Source organism: Talpa europaea (genome assembly GCF_964194135.1).
Source record: "Talpa europaea genome assembly, chromosome: 1".
NCBI classification, from domain to species: Eukaryota; Metazoa; Chordata; class Mammalia; order Eulipotyphla; family Talpidae; genus Talpa; species Talpa europaea.
Window position 1 is genome coordinate 127,127,752 of NC_140073.1, and position 19,110 is coordinate 127,146,861.

General features: G+C 37.4%; 1 protein-coding gene across 1 annotated transcript in view; it reads right to left on the bottom strand.

Moving 5' to 3' along the window:
- HECW2 (HECT, C2 and WW domain containing E3 ubiquitin protein ligase 2) overlaps positions 1 to 19,110 on the bottom strand; it is a gene marked incomplete at both ends in the record, with an annotated part of 211,556 nt that overhangs the window by 89,717 nt on the left and 102,729 nt on the right. Inside the window, 4 exons of the mRNA XM_084247786.1 lie at positions 1,957 to 2,142; positions 12,594 to 12,718; positions 13,311 to 13,414; positions 14,478 to 14,628. Coding sequence (XP_084103912.1) covers positions 1,957 to 2,142; positions 12,594 to 12,718; positions 13,311 to 13,414; positions 14,478 to 14,628 — 566 coding nt within the window. The remainder of the gene's footprint in view (positions 1 to 1,956; positions 2,143 to 12,593; positions 12,719 to 13,310; positions 13,415 to 14,477; positions 14,629 to 19,110) is intronic.

The window sequence follows — 19,110 nt, forward strand, 5'->3', positions numbered from 1 at the left end:
CCTTCAATTAAGGATACAGAAAGACTTAGTAAGCAAAGCTCTACACAGAGCAGACAGACACAGCATTATCTCAACTTGGGTTTTCCTTGGGCGGTGTTCTCTTGTGAACACAGCTCCCTATGATACAGGTGACCTTGTCAGAGTTGAGAGCAGAGCTGAATTCTTAGTGTACTTATCCTCTTGTTTTTTTTTTTAAACCTAGGCATAATACTAGCAGTATTTTCCAGTGTTCATACTTGGAAAGGATTATGCCCTTCCATTCAGTAAATGCTTACAAGCATCAGATTTCCAGATCATCGAACCAAAGCTGGTAGCAGTAACATGACGCCCCCTCCTGGGAGGAGCGGCTAGAAGGCTGCAGATATCCCTGCTTCCTGCTCCCAAGGGTCCTGTCTCACCCACCTGGCTGTGTATAACACCAGACCATTTTATCTCTGGTCAAGGGGCATAATCACAATTCATTCCCTTTCATCTCTTCTAAACATCATATCTGCCAGTTCTTATCTCTTCTGGGCTGGAAATTACAGGTTTATTAAAAAGATTTACAGAAATCAAGTCAACAGTTTCCATGAGAGTCTTAATGCTCATTCCATGCATTAAAATTCATGTACTTGGTAACATCTATTTTGACTGTTTTATCTCTCAGAAAAGACACTGGGAAGTTGAGTTCAGGATGAATAAGATGTTACTGTGTATTATTGCTAGAGGGCACTTGGGGGAGAATGACATTTATAGAATATCTTACACATTCCACTCGCCTTAAAGCTCTCCCCTGATGTGATTTACTCTTTATTACTTTTGGATCCCTGTCTCCATGTAGTGTTATCTGTGAGCTCTTTCCTGGCCACCTGCATAAAATAAACCTCCACTCCTGTCTTTCTCTAGCATGTGACCGTGCTTTCTTTTAAAACATAGCATTACTCAGTACTTGGCATACTAGGTATTTATTTGCAGTCTCTTGCCATGGGAATGGCAAATCTATAAAGCAGTGGGTGCTCCATAAATATTTGTTAAACGAACCAAGCATGGTTAAATACTTCAAATATTATGTCATTTTAAACTTCCCCACCCTTCAAGTCATGCATTTCAAGTCTTTGTACAGACAGGGGAACTGAGGTTGTTACTCAACACTTGAAGAGCATAATGTCACAGTTAGGAGCATGGATGCTGACAACACAGCCCAGTTACCACCCATTCCTGTGACACTGACTGGCACATACCTGAGCCATTCTGGACCTGGGGTTTCTCATCTGTAAATGGCAATAATTATTATAATAGTCCTGCCTTCTGGAGTTGCTGTGAATGTGTTAAACATATAAAGACCTTAAACACTTCATGGCACAGAGCAGGTGCCAAACAAGAGTTAAATAAAATCATAGCTGTGGAAACCCTTACAAAAATTACTTTCTCATTTTAATTTCTTACTCATATAACACCTCCAGTTATCTGGCTCATCTGTCTACTAAGGAAGTACAGATGTGGATACTCTGACCTAAAAACACAGCTCCTTATTTCTCATCAATTACCAGTCAGTCTATGACTCTTGTTAACGTGATAACAAAGTCATGGTTCTGAACTAACAAGAGTGAGGCTCAAACCCAGCCAGCGTCACAAAGATGTACCTTCTCCAAACAATACCATAGATAGTAGTTATCTGTAACATCAGCTGCTTCCTCAGAAACATTTTCTCTAATCATCAGCAATAGTGAGAGATTATATAATAAGAATAACCAGGAAAAAGCAAGTGTTTTGCAAACAAGTGCCCTCACATCCATCCATTATACACACTACTTCAGAACAGTGGAGTTCTGATCGTTGTCATAAACGACCGGTGTGTTCACGTTTCCTGGAATAAGGAGATGGCATGTTTCACCTCACAAAGCCTTTCAGCCCTCCCTTGAAGGGCAGAGCCAACTGCCACATCTATCAGGAGCTCCCCTCAGCGACTCATGTTACCTTGCCTTGATGATCATGTTTCATTTCCCAGCCCCTGGGCAGCTCCAGCTGTTTGTTCGCAAACATGTTGAGGAATCCCACAAGGTCCCGGTTATGCTGGTAGCGTTCAAAGTGGTGGGTGTCCCGCCGGACTTTGGTGATCATGTGCTTCAAACACGTGTTGTTTGTAAACATGCGGTAGGCACTCTGGAGAAAAGGATGGAGAGTCAAAGTGAAAGTGCTGCAATGTGCAAAAGCATTATCTGTGTTAGGCTAGTCTGCTGATGGGGAGGCAGGCCTCAAGGTAAAGCCAGACGAAACAGCTGACAGAAGAAACCATTTTGCTTGACATAAAATGCACTATAGAATGTAAGGTAGGCTTTACTGATGATGCCTACTTTCCTAAAGAACAAGAATGACATGGAATTTTATTCTACAGGGAATGTTGGGTCCTGAAGTTGATTTTTGGAAAAATCGTACCATGCTAGAGACAAACAGACTCCATATGAGCCCCAACAAGACAGATTTTCCCTCTAACACTGGAACAGATCATTGGTTTCGTGGGTGAATGCCAGAAGAAGCAGTTGGTATACATTTAGGTTTCAAGTTGTATAAGAAAATGCTTTACCATATATTTGAAGTACATGCAATGGGTTCAGTTTTTCTCACTAAGAGTCACATTCAACTGAGACCATAGTAGAGTGAGAATTTTCATCTAGATCTCTTCAGAGGACTAAGCCCTGTGACCGGGATAACAGGCAGAACTTCCTGGGTTGTATACCCCACTATATATTTTTTTTAACTCTTCATTTTTCTGGTATGTGTATATATATATATATATATATATATATGGTAAATTTATATGATTAAACATATGTTTAATAAAATTGTACTATACCACCATATAAAAAGAGTGATTCTTTAGTCCAAAATTCTAGTCTTTATCTCTATGATACCAATTCCAAAAATTAACCATAATCTGTGGGCTCTCTACCTATGAGTCAGTCAACAAATATTCATTGCACAATGCCTTGTGTCAAGCAGAAAAAAGGGAGTTGTTTGGAACTATTTCCTTGAATCTACAGAAGAAATATGATACTTATGAAATTAACCAGGCCATGAATGATTGATCCTGGAATTCCATCCTCAGACAGATTCAAATGACTTTGAATCCCACTTACTTAAGTATCTTCAGGACACTAGACTGAATCTGAAGGTCTGCAGGCTTTACTTGAACTCTGTTACGTATTCTAGTCTAAAATAGACAAAGGAAAACCCCAAAGAAACCAGAATCCCTGGAAATCATTGCATTTTAATAAATATTTACTCTCTGCTATGCTTATTATGGTGCTAGTTTTATTGAGGCTAAAAAGGGAATAAGTATGAACACAATCAACATTGCTTCTGTCCCTCCAAGTTCCCTTAGGATATCATATACAGGTCAAAGCACTTATTGCCTATGTGAGTCCTACTAGAGCTTTCTTCCCTTTGACACAGTAAGAGCAATAAGTGGCAATGTTTGATACTGTGGCTCCCCAGTCTGAGTGACTACAGGGATCAGGGAACACTTATAACCCAATTTGGAATGAAAAACAAGCCTTTGCTAGCTTATGAGATTTGTTGGCTGCCATTACTGATGTGTCACCTAAACTACATTATGCAGTTAATCTGAATGATTGACCATTATTATATAATTGTTGCTTTGTATTAAAAATTTTCCCCTGTCAAAATGAAAAGAAGGGAGGAAGGCAGGATGGAAGAAAGGTAGACCACACTGAACAAACCATCTTTAAATACTAGTGTATTGAGTCCTTAGTACAACCAAGTATAAGGTATTTTGAGGTTGTATTTTAGCCCAACAGTCTGAACGAAAGAAGATTTTGAGGGCTGTGAGAAGTTGTGAGGCTCAGAGCACGGAGTACTGCCAAAGAAGGCAGGCCTATACAGAAATTCTTGGCAATTAGAGCGCAAGAGAATAAGAAAGGGATACCATGAAAGCAGAGAGGGAGACTAATAAAAGAAGTTGGAGGTTGTGAGAGACAAATGCTAGCTAACTAATAGGTTAGCCTGTGGCTGACCCTGCCTTGGAGTTTTAAGTCCAATCAGGAAGGCATCTGTTTCCTGTATTTGACTCCATGTTACTGATATATTTTCACATTGGAGGTTTAGAGGCCTGAGATTAGCTAGTTTGTCTCACACTAGCTTGTGTGTGGTGGTGATGGTAATAAGCTTCCGGATCTCTTCTGGGACAAATGACTATGGGATAATTTTGTCAGATAAATCATTATATATCCTGTTGTTCTAAATAGGTGTAGCTCCTGGTCCCCCTGACTTGTCCTTCCTCCCATTAAAATAAATAAATCGGCCACATACTGATTCTCTATCTAGAGCACTAGAAATGCTCCTCATTCTGCTGAAGAAAAGAAGCAAAAACTTCATTAGGACAAGAAGCAGTGGTAATTAGGTGAAAGAACCCATCCCAGCCTCAGGCTTGAAGTAATTCCCTGGGGTTGAACAGCTCTTTAAGCACAGGAGTCTTAAGGCTGGTCTTATTAATTATGTCCTTTCATCTTCCCCCTCTCCACTCAGTAAGACATATAATATAGTGCCAAGTTGACTGATCTTTGCAAAAAGCATCTACCAAACATAATTAAGTGTAAGAAAGATTTCTTTCATTACTAACTAGTAAACAACCTTCAGAAACATAGCTTTTTCAAGTCTGAATAATACATACATAACTATTAGGGTCTATAGAAAACCCTAAAGGCAAACAATTAAGACCTAGCCAGGCTGACACTTTTTATAAAGAAACTACCTTACAACTACCTTATGTATATGTATGTATATTGTTTTATTTTTGAATATATATTGTATACATGTTTATCCAAGGTATATACTAATATATGCCCAGGAAGCATATTTATACTTCAGTTCACAGTGAAGATTTCTAGTCACAGTTCTGACACTCACAGGGAGATTCAAGGGAAGTCATTTAATCCCTGGCTCAATTTGCACTACTGTAAGATTGAATAATAATGCCCTGCTTTCTTGATAAGTGGGTAAGACTCAAATCCAATGGAACAAAGTATGCAAAAGTCCTTTGAAGAGGTAAAAATCACAATAAAAACACAGGGTAGAAGTAAAAGAATACATAAGGGATTCTATTAACCTATAACAGATAAGTGACAGCAGTGAAATTATTTTCTACTTTGAGGACTTTGAAGATCACAAGCTAATCCTACTTTCTATTATGCTGAATAAAAGTCCCATAACCTTTCACTAATTATATGCTAAGCCCTGTGATAAATGCTAGGGCTACAAAGATGAGCACTGCCTGATCATTCAGAAGGATGGAGAAGGAAAATTGTACGTGTGTGGGAGAAAGAAGTTCTCTGGAGTCAAAGCAGAGACTGGAAAACAAAGGCAATGGAGACAGTACAAATACTGAACTAGAAAAGCTAAGAATAAACGTGGATTGAAGAGTCAAGAAATATTACGTGGGATTAGACAGTAAGTTTATGTCTTCGTGGAAGTTGATAATGACAAAAGCTGTGGGTTAAGAGAAAAGTAGGCATTATAGTCTCTCCCTGGGGTTCAGTGTTTAAACTGGGTGACTGTCCATTCTGTATTTGCATTGCTGTTTTGGTCTGGTTTGGTTTTATAGAAAAAGATGCAGTAAAGGGATATATGCTCTTTGACTCAAAACAAAAACTAGATTAAGAAAGAGGAAATGGGATTTATTTCATAACATAGTCTTATGATAACACACAGGATAATTTCACCCAGGAAGCTGCTGCCTGTCGTTTCCCAAGCAGTAGGGGAAGAGTTAATTGACAGTAGACACAGCCCCTGAAAAATGAGCTCTAAAGGGAGGAAAATTTTGCTTTCCTTTCTTGTGAAATAAATGTCCATTTTAGTTATACCTTCTCTGTGCCAAAACTCCCTTTCCCAACCAACTTTCCTCTTGGTTATTTCTTGTCTTTCTAGTATGAAATAAATACTCAGTGTTTGAATGACCAACTGAATTTCCTTAGTGTTATCTTGTACAAGTCACACTCCTAGAGTTTAATGTGTTTTCTTTGGTTAAGTGTTTTTGGTGCTGGAAGTAAAGAATGTTGAGAGGAATTGATGGGAAAGTCACTGTCATATGGCAGAAGAACAAGAAAACTGAATGTAAACACTCAATTCTTATCAATGAAACACAACGCAAATAAGAATTTTTTTCTTCTTTGTCATGGCAGGATTTTTGTTGTTTTGAAAATTTTATTATTTTAGAATACTATGTTCTATTAAAATTTTTTAGTAAAAAAATTGTTATGTAACAATTTTGTTTAGTAAAAATGCTGGACAGAATTAGCAACATAATATCATGTTTGGTAAAATCATGAGTGGAATTGTGCCTCATAGAGAATAGATATCTAAATATGTGGGTATGTGAATATATATATATATATATATAATCTACTATCTTTAAATCTTCCTTTTATTTTAAAAAATGTTTATTAACTTTTTTTAAAGGAAACATTGATTTGCAAAACTGTACATGACTTAGGGGAACAGGTTCACACCTCCCATGTGTATGCCATCACATAACACCCACCACCAAAATATGAATAGTCCTTTACTACAGTGGTCTTTTTCTTAGTGTTATGGTAACCTGATGCACTGGACTTCTCCCAGTTCTGTTATTTTCAATAACACGGGTGAGTATGTTACTGTCAAATAAAATCTAGCTTTCATATTTCTGAAATCCTTCATCAAAGATTGATATTCTCAATTTGAGCTTGCAAAATAACATCACTGGATCTATAGTAAATGTCTTTCATATTTCCAAGGGAGCTGATGAGAACATTTGTAAATATTATTCACTAAACAAAAATTTATTGTAAACAAAATCGAGAAATTTTTTTCCCCATATATGTATGCTGGAATATGGAAACAGTCTTGTCTTATACAGTCTTCCTTTATAATTCTTTTACTCATAAAGGATTTTTCATTGTTTTCATTTAGCCAAAGAGCAAAATGCAGGGAAAATTTAACTTGTTAATAAAACTAGCTGTAAACTATCAATTCATCTATTTTGCAATAGCAGGAATTCCTGTTCTGTAATAATACATTCATGCAACTTGGAACAATATTTTTCTTCATTAAGAGTTAAGGAGTTTAGGGGCCTCCCCGGTGGCGCAGTGGTTGAGTGCTGGGTTGCGAAGCTGCCAGCAGCCCCTGCAATGCCGGTTCGATCCCCGCCCACTGGGCGAGGTTCCCACATGGCGCACAGACCTCTCCTGCCGCCCGCTGCTCCCCTCAGCAGTGTACTTCATCAGTCTGCCTGCTCTGCTCTGCTCTCCGCTCTGGCTCTGGTGAATTCTCTCACCCTCCCGCACTTCTGACTGTACCCAGTGCTTGTATAAATAAATAAATAAATCTTTAAGCGTTAAGGAGTTTAGATGATGGAATTAATATAGCTTTAAGCTTATTAGTAATCAAAGGAATAATTATTTGGCACGTATGTTGGAAACATTATTCAGTTCCATGTAATGAAATGCATTTATGTATGATATCAATTAGACAAACACAGGCATACCAACTGTTAAAGACATGACACTAATAACTAAATTTTGAGTAATGGAGAGAAATGATTTAAAACAATTTTGGAAGAAATCTGATTGGAACCAGCAGAGGGCAGTAGAATATATCTTAAAGCAAATGATGCAAAGAAAGCAGTATTTTGTTTTTCAAGTTTGCCTTTAAACTTCTTTCTTTTCAATATGCATGATTGAGTAAATTATTGCTAAATAAAAAGTATTTTTCATGACTATCTTTTAACATAAATTACTTCAAACTATATAAAAGCTTTCTAATTAATATTCCCTTCTGTATATAGAACATTTTCAATAATGTAAACAGGAAATACACTGAAACAGTTACAGATCATAAAAAAATTGAAGCCAAAATAAAATCTTAAAGAAACCAAAAAGTTTGTTTTGTAACATTTACTACTTATCTAGAAAGAAGAAATCACAGCAAGTAATGCCATGTACTTACTGACATTCCCATAAATCATTAAGAAGAAAAATCCAGTTATTTTAATTTCTGCCATATGTTAGGGAAATGAGCCTCCTAAATCCAACAGAATTTAAATATTATAGAAATGCATACATGCATAGCATGGGGTATCCTTTTAGCGAGTAAAAATGAAGTTCAGGTAGGAAGTGGAAAAATTAAAATGCTTTAGGAAGAATACTTTTATAATAAAGATGGGCTGCTCAGCTAAAGAAGGTTTACAATCATGCCCAAGAAGAGAAAGAGAAATAGAACAACATGAAAACAAAACAAACAAAAAAATCTCGTTGACTGGTGAGTATTTTCACACTGCTAAAATAAGACAGTTGTCAAAATTCAGACGAATTATAGTTGTGACAGAGACAGTGAGGTTATTTGGGGTTATTCGGTTATTCCTGTTTATACTAGAAATTCCCAAATTATAGGTCACAGACCAACTGCATCAGAACCATGTAAGGGACCTTAAAAAAATAAAAAAGGTAAAGACCCCTGGGATCCACTCTAGGCCTCATGAACCAGAAATCCAAGAATATGAATTTATTTATAAAATTCTAGCAAGTTTAAAAACTACAGCCTTGCAGCCTTCTACCACAAAACTATACCCTAATAACAGTTAGTGCAGCCTGTAGAATCCATGTACTTCTCTCCCTCTGCACACCAACATTCATGGTTCCAGCCACCATTGTCTTTCTCCTGGACCATGAAAGAGGCTTCATTCTCCTCACTCTGCTTTCACTCTTGCCTTTCTATGGTCTCCAAATCTGAGTGTGAGATGGCTTCCTACTGATCTCAGAATCATGCAGCTATCAAATTCCTTGCCAAGTCCAACAGCCAGATCTGTGATATAGATCTTGCTGACTTTCCAACAGACTATCACACCATCCCACTTTCCTTCTTATAGACAACAGCTCCCCCATCTCTCTTATGAACCTTGGGGGTCCTTGCATTTGCTGTTCCAGTTTCTTGATGTGAGTTTCTCCTGGCTTTTCCCATGGTCAATGATTTCTCATCTTTCCACTTTCAACTCATGATCTTCCTTCAGAAAGACATTCCATAAACAACTTTCCAAAGCTGCCCTTCTTCCTCCCCATGGCGCAGCGTTTGAGCCCTGGGTTGCGAAGCTGCCCGCAGCCTCTGCAGCGCCGGTTCGATCCCCGGCTGCTCCCCAGCCACCAGAGGAGGGTCCCACATGGAGCGCAGACCTCTCCTGCCGCCCGCTGCTCCCCTCGGCAGTGTACTTCGGTCCTTCTGCCTGCTCTGCTCCCTGCTCTGGCTCTGGTGAATTCTCTCACCCTCCCGCGCTTCTGACTGTACCCAGTGCTTGTATAAATTTAAATAAATAAATAAATAAATAAATAGAACTCTTCTGCACTGTTGGTGGGAGTGCAAACTGGTCCAACCACTGTGGAAAGCTGTGTGGAGATTTCTGGACCTACTAAACATAGAGCTTCCATATGACCCAGCAATTCCACTCCTAGGTATTTACCCAAAGGACACAGAAACATCAATTCCAAAGAACACCTGCACCCCTATGTTTATAGCAGCACTGTTTACAATAGCTAAGCTTTGGAAACAACCCAAATGCCCAAAAATAGATGACTGGATCAAGAAGATGTGGTACATATATACCATGGAATATTACTCAGCATTCAAAAAAGATAAACACATGCAATTTGCTGCAACATGGATGGCGCTGGAAGGGATCATGCTCAGCGAAATAAGCCAAAAAGAAAAAGAAAAATACCGGATGGTCTCACTCATAGCAGGAATCTAGAAAACTTAAATAATGGACCAGGAAAATGAATAACTATAAGAAAGTGAAAATCAAAATCAACAAAAAACTATGAACCAGAGACACTTTTAGGGGGGCGGGGGCGGGAGGGGAGGGATTGGGGTCAGAATGGGGGGCTGCAATTGTATGGGGAATATAACAATAAAATTTATAAAAAAAAAAAATAAAATAAATAAATAAATAAATAAATAAATGGATGAATGAATGAATAAATAAAACACAAATGTCAAAAAATAAATAAATAAATAAATAAATAAAGCTGCCCTTCTTCTCTGTCCACCCCAGGGCAAGAACACTAACTAACCCCCACTGTGTCTGCTGCACCGACCATAATTTCTAGCATAAATCGTGTTTTCAGTCACATTGAATGAAATAACTCATTATGTATATAGGACAATCCTTCATATGTACCTTAGCTCATGCATATCCTCCATCTAGAAGGCCCTCTTACTCCATATTTACTAACCAATGTTCATAACTTATTCTGTGATACAACTTAAGAGCCACATCATGACAAGATACTTTCTAACTAACTTTTCCTCTAACACTCATTTTTTAAAGTTTGTCTTAATTTATAGAATCTTTTCAGACCTTTCCCTTCTTTAGAAATGTTTTAGAAAAATATACTACAACATGACTAAAAAAACAGGTATACAACATATTTCCATTCACCTCCTAGATTTTATATGCCCTAGTGCCTCCAGGAGGCTAGTACCTCCTGAGAAAAATAAAACTTTCCAATCCAGATTATAATTCCAAAATAAATATGGGAAAAGTGACATGTGAGTAGAACTAGAGAAACTGGTTGTCATGAGACTCTAATTGGGTGGGTGGTAGTGGTGCTGATAGCGAGGGATTTCTTGGTTTAGAACCAACATCAGGAAAAGGGTAGAAGAATCTTGGTTAAAAGGCAGAGCTGGATGAAATTAAAGCAAATAGGTAAAAGAGAGAGTCAAAATGATCCCTCTGTATTTAGAAGAATGGTTTAAAAGCTAAGGTTTCTTACGATGTTCTGTTAACAAAAGATTATTCTTTTAGCTGATATTAACATTTTTAGGTCTCTAGTGAAATCATAATGATAGAATTAATGAAGAGATACTTTTTTCACTCATCAGAGGAAAATTTAAATCTACTTCATGAGGATGTTCCCCAACAAAAATCATGATCTCCCATACATACTATATAAATCATTAAAATATTCTGTTTATTCACTACATGATATGCACATCAAAGACATCTTTACAGACACATCACCCGAAGCAGTGATAGTGAAGGCAAAGATCAACAGCTGGGACTACATCAAATTAAAGAGCTTCTGCACAGCAAAAGAGACAATAACAAAAACAAAGAAAAACCCCACCGACTGGGAGAACATTTTTGCACACAACACTAATGATAAAGGACTGATCACAAAAATCTGCAAAGAGCTGATGAGACTCAACAACAACAAAGAAAATAATCCAGTCAAAAAATGGGCAGAAGAGCTAAAAAGAAACTTCTCTGAAGAGGAAATGCAAATGGCCAACAGGCATATGAAAAAAATGTTCAACATCCCTTGTAATCAGGGAAATGCAAATCAAAACTACAATGAGATACCATCTTACACCAGTGAGAATGGCACTTATTAAAAAAACTAGCAACAACAAATGTTGGCGAGGGTGTGGAGAAAAAGGAACTCTCCTGCACTGTTGGTGGGAGTGCAAACTGGTCCAACCACTATGGAGAGCTGTGTGGAGATTTCTGGACCTACTAAACATAGAGCTTCCATATGATCCAGCAATTCCACTCCTAGGTATTTACCCAAAGGACACAGAAACATCAATTCCAAAGAGCACCTGCACCCCTATGTTTATAGCAGCACTGTTTACAATAGCTAAGCTTTGGAAACAACCCAAATGCCCAAAAATAGATGACTGGATCAAGAAGATGTGGTACATATACACCATGAAATGTTACTCAGCATTCAAAAAAGATAAACAAATGCAATTTGCAGCAACATGGATGGCACTGGAAGGGATCATGCTCAGCGAAATAAGCCAGAAAGAAAAAGAAAAATACCGAATGGTCTCACTCATAGCAGGAATCTAGAAAACTTAAATAAGGGACCAGGAAAATGAATAACTATAAGAAAGTGAAAATCAAAATCAACAAAAACTATGAACCAGAGACACTCTATGGGGGGTAGGGTCTGGGGAGGGGAGGGATTGGGGTCAAAATAAGGGGGTTGCAATTGTATGGGGAATATAAAAATAAAATTTATTAAAATAAAAAAATTAAAAAAAATAAAATTATATCTTCATAAAAAATAAAATAAAATATTCTGTTTATTGATTTATTTTTCAAATAACAGTAATGTATTCATTTTACATGCTTGCTTTCTTTTGAAGAGCATGTACTATAGTCTCAAAGCCCAGTCTGACCACTGCCTACTATCAACACTTAGTTGTTTGGTTATATTGGTGCTGTAAAGCTAAGTGGTCATCAAGAGCATAGAGTCTGGAGTCAGAATCTCCAGGATTTTAACCCAAGCGATACCAATTAGTAGCCATATAACCTTGGGAATGTTATTTAACTTCTCTGTGCTTCCATTCCTTCCTGTGGGAATTACAAGTTTAATCTAATGCATAGGTCACTTGGACGACACTGGATAACACATTTATAGTTCTTAACCAAACCTTGGAACACCCTCATGCTCAATAAACATTAGCCACTATCATTGTCAGTTTATAGCTATATCTATATGAGGATAATTTCCTTTTGTCTGTTGCTTTTTCCTTCACATGCCCTCAGCTTTGATACTTACAGGGTTAGAATGCAGCACGGTGAAGAACTCTGGGCTGATGAGGAACTTCACAGGGGGAGACTGTAACAGCAACGTGAGCCGGGATCTGGAGGTAGAGTGGGGCAGGACATTCTCCCGTCGGAAATCTAGATGGGGCAGGTCACAAATGCTTTCAGAGAAAGCTCTCCACGTGGTGACAGTGTATCTATTACCTTCCATCCATTTTTTTTTCCCCTGTTGCAAACCTTTAAGCAACTATCTCTAGAACCAGTTTTTAAAAGATGCTGATAAGCGACAGTGCATTATCAATCTACATTTAAAAAGAACCGAATACCTATGACATCTACTATCATTACAATCCCCCAAATATTTTCTCTCTTGCTCTCAATTCATATCTACAACCTGACTTTCTTATATATGTGAAAGTTGAATTAAATATTTCTTGTCATACCAAATATTTTCGCTCATGCTTAGATTTTTTAATAGACCAGATTTAATCTTTTCCTACTATCCATAGATTAAAGTAATCTGTATTCAATTTGGTTTTGTGATTCTTGGTTTCAATAAAAATTCAAGGATTAGAAGAGTCTCTGGTGAAGCATACATTTTTGAGTTGCATTACCAGATCTTATCGAAGATCAAAAGTTCATTTTAACAAACCTCATTTCTTAGAAATCCTTCCTTATCTGTTTTCCTCTTTTGTGAGACTACAAAATAAATCCACCCAAAGGGTCTTACCTGCACTGGCTTGGTGAAAGTCAGCTTCCTCCCCTGCCCCATCAATGCTGTTGGTATTTTCCTCAGGTCTCTCATTAGTCATGGTTCTGCGGATACTCTGGTATCTAAAATGATGTTTCTAGAGTTACATTCCAGCAGCCTGGAAAATGCAGGACTCAAATACTCCCCAGAACCCAGAAGTTTCCAATATCTTCATTGCCTCGACTGTTTCCTCCCCAAACCCCATTCCTTGACCTTCTGGACCATCAGTAGTTTAAGTAAATTGAATTGCTTTGCATTTCTCCTGTTCATTGTGTGAGAAACATTTTCCTGACAAGAAGTTATAAATTAAAAAAAAACAACCCAAACCCAAAACTGTGGTCCTTACGCTTAACCAAAGAAAACTCCTGTATTGTTTATGGAGAAAATGACCTTGTGTTTCAGAGCAATTAAAGATGAATCTCAAATGAAGATACTAGAGATTTAAAAAGGTACTTTGTTTCAGATCATAAAATATATTCTATAGTCTGTTAATATGGAGAATTAAGTCATTTTTGAATGCTAAACCATTTATACATTTCTAATGTAAACCCACTTAATTGTGATATGTTATTCTTTCCATATATAATGGAATTTTATTTGCTGACATTTTAAGAATTTTAGGTTCTATGTCCATAAGGTATATGAATATATGTAATATTTTGTAATGTCATATCATGTTAGCATAAGAGTTACATTTACCTTATGAACTAAGTTGGCAAATTTTCCATTCTCTAACTTGTGAAAGAGTTTGTGCAATATCACTGAATTTTTCTTACTTCTTTAATAGAATTCACAACTGATGCTGATAATGGAGCTTTTTCATGGGAATGTTACTAAATGAATTCATCTTCAAAAATAATAAATTTTATGTTCTGTTTTACTAAAACAGAATGATGATTAAAGAGGATCATCATAACTTATTTCTTCTCTATTTACAGTCAAGCTGAGTAAGCAATAAGTGTGGGTGTTATTTTTTTCTTTTGACCAAGAGAAGTTCAACGAAGTCTATGAGTCAAAAGAGGTAACAGTCACACCTTAATGACAGGACGCCCAGAGATGAAACAACTGTGCTTACTACTTTGCTCTCAGTAAAAATGAGTCCAATCACTAAAATAGAACAGTCCCAGCAAAAGAGCCCATCCTCACCGCCTGTTGAGCTGCTCCATCTGCTGTATGGAGTTGGACCGCTGCAGCACCTGCGGGGCAGGGGGAGCTGTGGGCCGCTGCCACGTGGTGGTTCTGTTGACGTGATCCACATAGAAGATCCTGCCGTGGCTGTCAATGCGCGCCTCCCAGTCTAAATGGCAGTAATGCGGCGAGAAGTATTAGGAGGAGGAGCTGAGGCCCTTAGTGTGGTTCATTAAATTCTGCACATGTTTTTCTCTCTGACATGCTATAATTTGGGGCTACTAACATCTATCTCGAGCATAATCTGGCACCTCCCCCTACCCTCCCCTGCCTGGTAACCCCAGAATCTGTTGTGACAGGTTAGTAAATATATCCTGTGTGTGTCATACCAATCCCTTGAAGAATCTGAATGTAGCGGATCCTTTCAGATCCATGCACAATACTCTTCCTTCATGTATCAGTGCCGGCGCTTTAAAAATACAAATACATGGTATAATACTTCAGCTATTCATGTCTCGATGATTTTTTTTCACCAAATACATTTTTTTTCTAGTTTAGATGAAAGACTCATAAACTGGAAACATCTATGTGCATATTTACACACATCATTAGCAAATTCAGTCTTCAGAAGAAAACAGTACTAGCAGGGTCATCAAACTATATCATTATCGCAAACTTCAATTTGTGCTTTTCCCCAAGTGAATATACTTTCTGAGCAAGGATAATTACTTGCCTCCAACCTCAAACAAATACAGTGTTTTAAAAGTTTATTCAATTTATGTTTAAACAATTTCATTGGTTAAGTGTGTTACTCTTTGTAAACAACTATATAAGTGAATCATCAGAGAAATCAGAGCACAGACTGGTCTTCAGATCCCAATGTCCTACCTCTGTGCCTCTTTTCAAAAACGCGTGTTCCCTATTAAAATACAGAGAGCATGAGTTGATCTTTTTCAAAAGGTAAAATTTTGAAACTGACGGCAGCTGGGAAAGATTAATTTATATAGGGACATATGAAAACAGCAGAGATCTACTCAGTAACCAGAAGAGTTTGTACACCTTTCTGTTCCTACATAAATTCTTTTGTGGAGGTAATAATCACCTTTCTCCTGAGCAGCCAATTATTTCAAAACTCTCCATATAGACACCATGGGCCTAATTCCGGAGACCAGGAGGAAGGCATGTTTGTTCCTGATCAGCTGAGGCATTTGTTCTGGGGGTGAACAGAGCACATATTCCAACAAAGTCCTTAGGACTGGAAAGATCTGTAGGATAGATCCCAGCCAGCAGCAGACCATCATCAAGGGCTGCCTCAGCAGGAAGTGGAAAGATTTCTTTTTGTTGATCTCAGCACATGATAATTTATGAAAAATGGCAAGAGAAAGAAACATTTGGCTGAGGAAAAGCATCACATAGACACCAAGCTACTCAATGTCACTCATGCTCCAAGGTCACATACTCATAATAACCAGCCTGCCAAATATGAATTCTTTAGGCATAGCTACAATCCCATCATTAGAACATCTCCAAAAGACCTCTTGCTCAACCTGCCATATGCTGACAAATAGCAAGTATATTAAAGCATTTTCCAGAACTGTTTTCCAAAACCTTTCATCAATTCCATTGTTTTGCTTTACTCCTTGCACACTTTTCCATTTCAAAAATCTTGAGAACCAACTATTACTCTCATGTTCTTTTCTCATTAGAGCCAAGATAATTCAAGCACATATTATCTGTCAAATCAAATGCACATGAAAACAAACGGCCATTTCTTTCTCAAAAATGTTTACAGTAGCTTCCATTTTTTTTAAAAACTAGAATAGGTCAATTAGGGATAAAAACAGAACAGAAACCAATTTAAAGGAAATAGACAGAGAGATCCTGCCAAACTCCCAAGATAAGATTATAACTAAAATTTGGCTCTAAGTTTTCTGGCAGTTAAGGAAGAAAAGAAAACACATTATCGCATACTTTCCATTTTCTGACAAAAGAAAGCAAAGAAAATTATCTTCAAAGATAGAATGTTTTCCTTGAATAAACTAAAACATTTTAGCCCATGAAATGTGGTCTATACAGGGGCCATGTGGGTAGCAAAATGGCAAGGGATAAGGAGATGAGGCATCTCCAAATATATTTACCACTATGCCTTGCACTTAATATCTAATGAATAAACAATTTAAATACCATCAAGCCATAAAAAAAGAATGATTCTTACATTCACTTTTCACAAAGGCTAGTTTGTGTTTCAATAAAGATACTGCCATGTCCAACAGGGAGAATAAGAAAATGAGGCCTAAAAATTGCTTTCTAAGAACACAGAATGATGGATGCATAGCTAGGCTGTCTTTATCAAATATCACATCTTTAAAATGAGGTTGTTACTTAAGTCTCCATGAAAAGAAATGCTGTATCACTGGCTTCAAGTGGATACCTGGCATAGGATCAGGAAAGGCTGTTGTGCTGTTGACTTATTCATGAACTACGCATCCACTCTTACCCAAGCAGTCAATACTTTTGCATTCAGTCAATAGCAGTAGAGGTGCCTAGAGGCAGGCAGCTCTCTATCTTATCTACCAAAGTAATTTCACAGGGTAGAGAGGGTGGGTACAGTTGCTTTAACATCTATAATTTTTTATACTGTGCCTGGTTTGTTTTTAGTTGATACAAACATATAAGAACTCATTACCTAGCATCTTTTATAGACAATGTTAAAATCAAATAAGCAGGGTTTGAAGACTGAGATCTTAGCACTTACTTCCTTGACTTGCCAATCTTAGCACTTACTTGCCACATTGTAAAATGAGGTATATGATCAATGTGAAGTGAAAGTGAGTGTGTGTGTGTGTGTGTGTGTGTGTGTGTGTGTGAGACACTAAATTGGCAAATAGCAGAGCTGGTTTGAGGTTGTAGCTTTGTCACATCCTTGCCACATGAACTTCAACAAATTACTACACCTCTATTAACCATAGTTTCTTTACCAGAAAACTTAGAAGACAGAATTAAATATTGCAAAGGTCCCTCCCAGTTCTAAAATTATATGAATCTAAAATGACACTCCTTTTATTACATTTGGCTTAATAAGGATTTAGCAACATCTTATGTCTAGGTCAGAATTTCCAAGCTAAACTATGATTAATTAAACCTTAATGGAGCCATGGACTTTAGGGCCCTGAGGAGTGAGCTTCTGGAACCACCTGCAGCCCCACATTCACCCTGTAGCTCAAGAGTATCTGGTGTATATTCTGATCTTCTACATAAGATTTCATCAGTATTAAGAGTTGCAAGACAATAAAAAGGCTTAAAATCTATTATGTGGAGAAATGCTACTCAAGGTGTGAGACTTTGACAGTAAGAATATGGGTAAGAATCATTTTGAAAATCAATCAAAATACAGATTTCCAGGACACACCACAGGTTTTTAGAATAAAATGCTCTGAAGCTAGGATTCAGCTATCTACATTTATAATTACCGCACCAGGTGATTACTAGACATACTAAAATTAGAGAAACATTGGCATGAATTAAAGATCTTAAAACAGTAGCTACATTACTGGACAAGCCCGTGGAGCTAATATTAGATTTCTCAGATGTCATGAAGTACAAGAAACTAAACTCCAGTCTAAAGCACTCACTAAAATTCATAAGCAAGTAGACTCTCAGATGCTCTGGGATTCAAATATAAAAGCCTTTTAAAAATAGGTGGACAATCAGGGAAAATCAAAGTGTTAGAAAGTATGTGAAACTACACTAGATCACAGTCTCAGCGCTAATCCCTCTATGCAGGGCACCAAAGGAAGATAGTATAGATAAGGCATACTGGGATTCAAATATAAGAGCCTTTCAAAAATAGGTGGACAATCAGGGGAAATCAAAGTGTTAGAAAGTATATGAAACTACACTAGATCACAGTCTCAGTGCTAATCCCTCTATGCAGGGCACCAAAGGAAGATAGTATAGATAAGGTTGTAGACATTTTCACTTTTAGAATCAACGTATGTTGGAATGGCGCAAGGCTGTCCCCATTTGAGCCCTCTTCATCTCATTATTCTTCCTTCTCACTCCCTTCAAACTAGAACTTGGTCTCTACTGGACCATCCAGTAGGTGACCAGATGAAGATGTGAACATATCTCAGTAAATGCTGATACTGGGAAGAAGATCAATGACTAAACAGAATGAATTATATATCAGGGAAAATCAGCAGTGAAGTATTTGTGTGAATTACAGGGGTGAGGGGACTAGGACTGGAGGCTTGAATTGGTTATAACTGGATTTAGAAAAACTAAGTGCCTGAATGTCATACAAAATAATTATAATAACCACAGTACCTTCACCAAAATGTTGAGGCCACAAAGTTTTAATGAACTAAAAGTATTTTAAGGAAAAATACAACATTTGTGATAAACGCTAGACAGCAGTGCTTAAAATATTTTTTTCTTTAACACTCAAGGAAGTATAATACCATCTGTACAAAGTACAAAAGTAAGTTTAAGCTATCTATGATTTGGGGAGTCATGATAGTAGCTCCCCTTCCCTTTCAGTAGTGGGTAGGTCAGGAATTGGAAAGGGATTTCTAGGTCCCATGATGTGGTACTGGTTGAATGGGTACACTGAGTTTGGGAGAAATAAACAGAATGAATATGTTCTTTTCTG